General features: G+C 42.1%; 1 protein-coding gene across 1 annotated transcript in view; it reads left to right on the top strand.

Moving 5' to 3' along the window:
- SDPR (serum deprivation response) overlaps nucleotides 1–6,290 on the top strand; it is a gene marked incomplete at its 5' end in the record, with an annotated part of 8,169 nt that extends 1,879 nt beyond the window's left edge. The window contains one exon of the mRNA XM_010133422.1: nucleotides 5,496–6,290. Coding sequence (XP_010131724.1) covers nucleotides 5,496–6,290 — 795 coding nt within the window. The remainder of the gene's footprint in view (nucleotides 1–5,495) is intronic.
- Nucleotides 6,291–7,455: the final 1,165 nt, after the last annotated feature.

Genomic DNA, 7,455 nt, shown 5'->3' with positions numbered 1-7,455 from the left:
CTACCTAGTGGCAGGGATTTGCAGGCACTGGGTAAAGCTACTGGTAAAACTCACCCAGAAGGGTTTGGAGGAGAAAGCAGCATCCTGACCAGTTTCTGAACACTAAATAGTATTGCAAAGCTAAGGCCCATTTAAACCTCTGAGTCTTTCCGTAAAACTCAGTTCTAAAGAGCACAAACCCAAAGCAATACAGGTCTGTGTCCCAGAACAACAGCTAAAGAAAATCCACTTCTTCTCCACTGCCTGCATCACTGGTGTGACAGGAGGTCTGTTCTTCATTGCTTTTACAAGGATTTAGTTGATTGTGCTCCTGTCTCTCACTGGAAAATAGGTTGCTGTGGTGGGAGGGAGGTCAACTTGACCAATGCCAATCTCATGCAGGTCAGGAACACAAACCTTAGAAGAGAAACACTGCAGTTAAATTCAGAAAAAAAAAAAATTCAACTGTCAGCTGGAAATTGCTCCTGGCACTGGCCTGTTGCTAAAAGGCAGCGTGGCTGTCTGGAAAGCCATGGCTGCTGGGGCACTGGAGGGTGTTCAGGGAGGGGAGTGCCCAGGGCTGTCTCTGGTGGAGCCTGGGAGGAGCTGGGATTTTCCACTGGGGAAGCTGCCACACCTGCAGGGATGGCGGGTGCTCGCTCAGTTGTGCCTGTACACTGCTGCCGGCCTGGGCAGATGCCTTACTTGGGTGCCCACCTACTCAAAATCTCCCTGTGGGGGGTGTTACAAGCTGGAGATGGGATGACCTGTTAGTCAGTGGGGCCACCGCCTTGCTTTCTAGTACAGAGGAAAAAGGGCAGAAGGCTGGCTGGGTTTCTGTGCTGCCCTGAGCAGGAATCTATGGATAAATAATTGCAAGAAGGCAAAGTCACAGCAATGAAGCCATATTGATGCCAGATTTCCCTAAAAACAAAAGGAAAATCCGAGTATATGAGACTGCAGTTGGGGGATTCTTCTTTTCCACTGAAAACACACAATCCAAAATTTCACACTGTGTTTCTCATTAGTACCAGCTTTTCCAGCTTAGGAAGACAGCTTGGTATGAAAATAAAAATACACATATGTGATTCAGTTCTGCATTCACCATACACTTCAAACTCCCTGATACTTGGGGTGGGAGCACTGAGCATAGCTAAAAACACGACTGGGCTTCAGCTCTGCATTTTATGAAACTGTGCTGCCACTCGTCAGCATCAGCTTTCCCTCAGCATACGCACCGAGGATGAACTGTGTTTACAAAAGTTCAGCTATTTACATATTTTCCATTAAAATGCTCTTAGTTTTCTCTCCCTAGACTGTCTGCATCATTCCTAGTTTGCATATATTTCTTTAATTGGTGACATATTTTAACGGATCTCCATTCCAAGCGTTTGAGATGCAGAAGTTATTACAAATGCCACAAGTGACACAGCAATTTAGCAAAACACTGAAGTGACTGTTTTAAAAAATCCTTGTTAAGCTTTGGCATTGTTCCCCTCGATTTTGTTCTCGCCACATGACCAGCTTTTTGGTTCTGGTTTGGTGGGGGTTTTGTTTGCCTTTTTAGCTGCAAAAGCAAAATGCAAGATACAAAAAGCCTCATGATTAATTTTTCAATTAAACATTGTGTTTACTAGTGAATAGAACAGATAAATAAGTCATAATTACAGCTTGGGGTCAAGCACGCTGATATTCAAGCCCCTTTCAGATGCTGCCCTTGGTAAAATAAAATCGTGAAATCGTGAAATGAAGCAAGAGGAGGGCACAGGAAATTAGCCACTTGCTTGTGTCTTGTTTGGGTCACTGTAATAATGTTTTGAAAAAGCAACTTCAAACTCAAAAATGAACAAGGGAGGGAAACAGAACAACTGCAAGCTGATAATGCTATTATTTAACTACTACATTTCCTCTGGAGCCTTGCAGGGAGAATACTCTTATATTGATTAATACAAAATGCGTCACGCAGCTCTTGGGCCATGCTCCAGCTGTGCTGTAGGAGGTCAGGGCGACCGTGCAGCCAATGCCCCAGCCTGCACAGGACATGCAAATGGGCAGCTGGTGATTTCCAGCTCCTTGCCTGCAGTTCCAGCCTGCTCCCTGCCCTCCTCCCTCCCCGTGACATCCAGGTCTAACTAGGCGGAGCTATAGCTGTTTTTAGAAGGATTTGTCATCTTTTGGCCTGTTTTGTGTAGCAAAACAAGTTTTAGTCGAGTAATTGTTTAGGCATATAACAGCAGCTACAAAGTACAGAGGAGCCTGGACTGCTGTAAGCACAGCAAAATTCCATCTTCCCTTCTTGGAGGCCATAGCCTCTCACAACAAATCCAGCAAAAACCCGATCCAAAGCACACTAGTCTCCCTTGTGCAGCATCAGAGAGTCAGTGCTTCTGAGAAAATGAACTGCCTGTTCACTCGGGCCACCCAGTTTTGTAGCACGCCCTTATGGATCTTACCTTCCTTTCTGGTAAAAGATAGGGATGAGATTATGACCTATAGAAAGTTCCAGAGAACGGCTCATCAAAGCCACAGGAAGGCACTGATTTTAACTTTGCAAGTATTACTAGTATTAGCAAGAGCTGTTTTACACAGAGCACTTGCACTACATGGAAAAATAGAATTCCAGGGAGCTAGTTACCTACCGTCAAGCTCATCTGAGAAAATGCCAAGTGCCGTTTTTGAACTCGTATGTGGAAAATAAAAAGATGTATTGCTTTCTCAGAATTTTAGATTAGATCAAGAAGAAAAGATCAAAGTTCTACTTTTTTTGGCATGGAGAATAGTTATGCAGTTTGTAACAGTTGGCATTTTTCAATGTATTGTTCTAGTCTTCCAAAATGAAATATGCTTGAAAAACTAATCAAAACAAAATACAGCTGTCAAATAAACTTGTTAAACCAAAGAAGTACCAATAGCCCACTTACAACACGTTAGCAGTAACTGTACTTGAAATACAAACATCTGTTCTGCCACAGAACGTTACTCCTACTATACCGCTTTTGTATTTCCAAAGCATTTTACTGAATTTATTTTCATTTTCATAGTTCCTGTGATCCTGAGGTCTTTCAGGAACGTGAGATAGAGAAGCATGTCATTCCCATTTTACAAGTGGAGTAATAGATGCCCAGAGGCTGATGTTTTCCAGGGCCATGGAGGGAGCTTAGACAGAGGTGATTTCTGAATGACAGTGCTGTTTGCTAGCCAGAGACCACCAGGTCTGCTTTGAAGTGAATCATTACCTCATTATTATGCAGGACATTTACGTTTAGAGGGCTTTTTTCTTTGCAAATATGGACAATCTCCCTTCTACTCAGTCACAAATTTGATAAAAATTGAAATAAAATCTATGTCCATATTCTTCTAGAGACCGCATGCAGTACTTCAGTTTAACGTGGATAATGTAGACAGAGAGCTAAGCTGACCTTGGGAAGAGCTGCCCTGGACGTCTCTGGCTCAGATAGCACTGCGATCAATCTCATATGACATCACTTTTCTAGATTAAATACTTTAGAAGTTACAACCCATCTTTACTCATGAAAACCAGAGTTCTCTATGCCACTCAGGCACTCACACCTGAATATTCAGATGTTAAAACAGTATGCGACTACCTAGGTTTGTAAAGAATGCTCGAGACACGTAAATTATGCTTTGTAGTGAGTTCTTGCGCTCTGGGGAATAATTTAACACTGGAGCCACTCATACAATCCACATTTCATTGGCTTCAGTGGAGAGAAAATATAAATATTTGTACTGCCATTACAGCTGTTTTCACTTAAAGCTGGTGCCGGTTTGCTTTGTTTTGTTATCTTGGTCACTGTTGCCAATAGCTGCCACAACACTACAGGTGTTGGGGGAAGAGCACTGGCTTTATTAGACGTTCCATTGCAGGCAAAGGGCTTGGAAAGCTTCATCTGTGCCAGTGTGTTTGCATGAGGCTGCTGGTCCAGAAAGGTGTGCAGGAACTGTAGAGGTAAAGCACATAAAAGCTGTCAAACCGCCATCCTTTTTTTGGATACTTTTCTCTTTTACATCCTTGAGGGATATTCCTCAACACTTGAATCACAGTATGTACATGACCATATACTGTGTATATATGGTATAAAATTATTCTGCCTGTCCACGTGCATATTCCTGAGTTCCAGAAGTGCTTCAAGGTAGTGGGGGCTATTTTGTTTTTAAAAACAACCACGTACAACATCCTTACACAACCTCAACAGCAAATTTAACACAAGACACTCTCTCTCCAGTGATCACAAGTGTATGCTCAGTCCTGAAATAATGAGCATGGACTTTGAAGTGTATGTGACCCTTTTTCCCCTTAGCTGTACACTCAGGCCCACCAGGGACAGGTCTGAGACTGTTACAACCATTTCACTCGTCACTTACTGCTTTTTGCAGCTAAAAATAAACAGGGGTGGTGGTGAAGAAAATCCTTCCAATCCATACAGCTAAAAGTGATGTTGCATGTGCTCTGTCTGAAGGTGATAAAAAGGAAATGAATAGAGACTATGCAGATCGAAGGCGTAACAATTCCAAAAGCAAAAGGGAGCGTGCAAGGAGCCTCGTTTTCTTTGCGTGGGCAGATGCCTGCAAAACCTACCGCGGAACAGAGTGTCCATTGTGGCGCCTCCGTACTGCTCAGGGTTGCAGAGCTTCCGTGCTCGGTAGTCACAGAGGTCCTTCATTACGACTTGCAGCTTCTGCCCTTGTTCAGCCTGTTTTGTTTTCACATACCTCCTTTTTATACCATGCCCTTTCTTGGTTTATTTTGAAAATGCCATCATTTTCCTCTTGGCTAGAAGTGACTTCTAGTGTCTTCTATGTGGTATAATGTGGTATAAATTTATTTTTATATGCCATAAACTCTATTTTTAAAGGAGTTATCCTGTCTGTATTTTTAATATTTACCAATTTAGCAACCAAATTTACTAGCTTTTTTCTGTAAATAGCTGTAAAATAGTAGATACTCTAAACTTCTTGGCTTCTCAGTATCAACAACCCATTTTTAACAGCAACATACATTTTTCTGAAATACAGTGGAAGTGCTAACTGCATTTGTCATCCTGGATACCTCTCAGATGCAAACAGCATCTCTGCAGAGAAACTCTGAGTCTTTGGCTAGAGAAACTTAAAAGCTCTGGGGGGTTACCTAACTTCTGTAGCCCTTAGCCACCATACCACTCCTTCTCCTCAGGGATAGGCGTTCAACTTTACAGCTAAACTCTTATTAAACACTATCTAATTTAAATGACAAGAACGGGATTTCTATTCTGTAAACATTCCAAGTCACTCTGAAAGAGAAATCTTAGAGCTGACAGCTCATTAGTCTTGAACTTTACCAAATAATGGTTCAGTGGGCTTTGAGTGGCTTGTTACTCCTTAAATACACTGAAACAACAAGAAATGTTCAGCATTCATCTTATTGGGGGCGGGGGGGGAGTAATTGTTCAGGATTATGCTTTGTTTATTAAATTTGTGTCCTGTGAACTATGAAACTCAAATATTGTCAATTTTTTCAGGAGGAAAATGAGATTCCTGCCAGTGTTTTTGCAAAGGAGCCTATTCCCAGCATTACGGAAGGAAAAGAGGAGCCTGTGGATGAGAACAAAACACTGGAAGAAACCTTGCACACCGTGGAGTTGTGTTCAGATGATGAAATGTTCCATGAGGAAGATGATGTGGATGACAGTGCAGAGGAGAAAACAGAAGAATCAAGAGCTGAGAAAATTAAAAGATCCAGCCTCAAGAAAGTAGACAGCCTCAAGAAAGCGTTTTCCCGCCAAAACATTGAGAAGAAGATGAACAAGATCAGCACAAAGATTGTCTCACCTGAACGGAGAGAAAAGATCAAGAAATCACTTACTGTACATCATCAAAAATCCTCTTCTTCAAAGAGTTCAGCTTTCAAAGTACCTCCCCTCACACTGAACGTGAAGAAAGCCCGTGAAGGAGAGAGCCCTGCTGAAGCTGAGGACAAGGCACCAGAAACTACAAGCAACGACCAAGCTGAGAATGAGGATGAAATGTCATTCGCTGACATGCACTCAGATATGACACCTACCACCTCGCTGACTGAAGAGGGCAAAGCAGTAGTTGATTCATTAGAGAAGGAAGCCAGAATGGAAGGGAATGCCATGATGAACAACAACATCGAGCTGTCCATCGTTGAAGATGATGAAGAGTATGGGATGCCTCTAGAAGCTCCTAGCCAGAAACTCTATGACGAAAGAAACAACCCAGTCAGCAGGGAGATGGAACAATCTGATGAAGAAACGACCCAAGCAGCTGTCCTGCAGATAGACCAAACAGCGTAACCAACCCGAGCTGTCAGTTGCCTTCCAGATACACATGGTTATACTTAGGCGAGTAACTGGTTTTTGCTACACAGGTGGTCGTAGCAATTCAGTTTCTTCCATCCTTTTCTCTGCAGTGGTAATTTATTGCATCGTGTTGGAATGCAGAGTGAACAGGGTCAATGGCACAGGCTGCAACATGCTCCATTTTAGGCCAAGTCACTGGTGTTAATGAATATAGTAATGCTGTCAGCTGGCGTAAGAGACTAGCAGGAAAAGAGTATGTCTAGTAGAAGCAAGCTGGTCGGCTGGCTTTCTTATAGTTAGGTCAGGGGAATGCATGGAGAGCAGTCAAAACCCAAACATTTGTGTTTTGTTTTCTCCCTATTTCACAGCATTGTGAGTAGTTTTGTATGTAAATGTAGAAACACCAGCAGAAATGTTTAATTTCGGTTTCCTTGCTATGCTCCGTGAATACTAACAGCCTCAGTAACTGTGCATACACGTATAGTTTGTTTGGGGCTTTGCTCCATGACACTAAGAGACTATAAGAGCAGAGTACTCAGAGGGCGAAGCTGAGACGTTGGTTCCATCCATTTCAGTGGGGGAAAGATTTTTGCCAGTAGTCTCTCACTATTCACTCAGAAGCAATGATGTGTTCAGGTGGAAATGAAAAGATGGTTTTCAATCTACCAGAGTCAAGGAAGTACATTAGTGACAAGTATGAATGTGCGATCAGTTACTGTAGCTTTATGGGATCAAAATAGAAGGAATTTGATAGAAACATGTAGATAGTCTGAAGAAAGTATGAGATGTAAAAAAAAGCAAAGATAAACCCCCACATCGTAAAGAATATATACTCAGATAACACTAGTCAATTAATTCTTAATCTTCATAACAATATACTATCAAACTTTGCACCTGCACAACTTTGTATCTCAGAGTATTTTGAAAATAGCATAATTTATCTTTTTCCGAATTATTTCATATATAGAGCTATATCTTCACAGAAGAGTTAGATAATTACAGGGATGTAAGGACAATTTTTTCAAAAAGGTGAAATACTCTCTTAGGCACGTCTAAAGGGAACAATGTGTCATGGATTGGACTTCATGGCAGGGGTGAGTTTACGTAAGGATGAGTCTGCAAAGCCACAGGGCTTGATACTTTTCTAATAACCTTCAGC

This window comes from Buceros rhinoceros, unplaced genomic scaffold, assembly GCF_000710305.1.
Source record: "Buceros rhinoceros silvestris isolate BGI_N320 unplaced genomic scaffold, ASM71030v1 scaffold23073, whole genome shotgun sequence".
In the NCBI taxonomy this organism is placed as follows: Eukaryota; Metazoa; Chordata; class Aves; order Bucerotiformes; family Bucerotidae; genus Buceros; species Buceros rhinoceros.
Note: the sequence above shows the minus strand (reverse complement) of the source record. Positions and strands in the feature narration are given on the sequence as shown.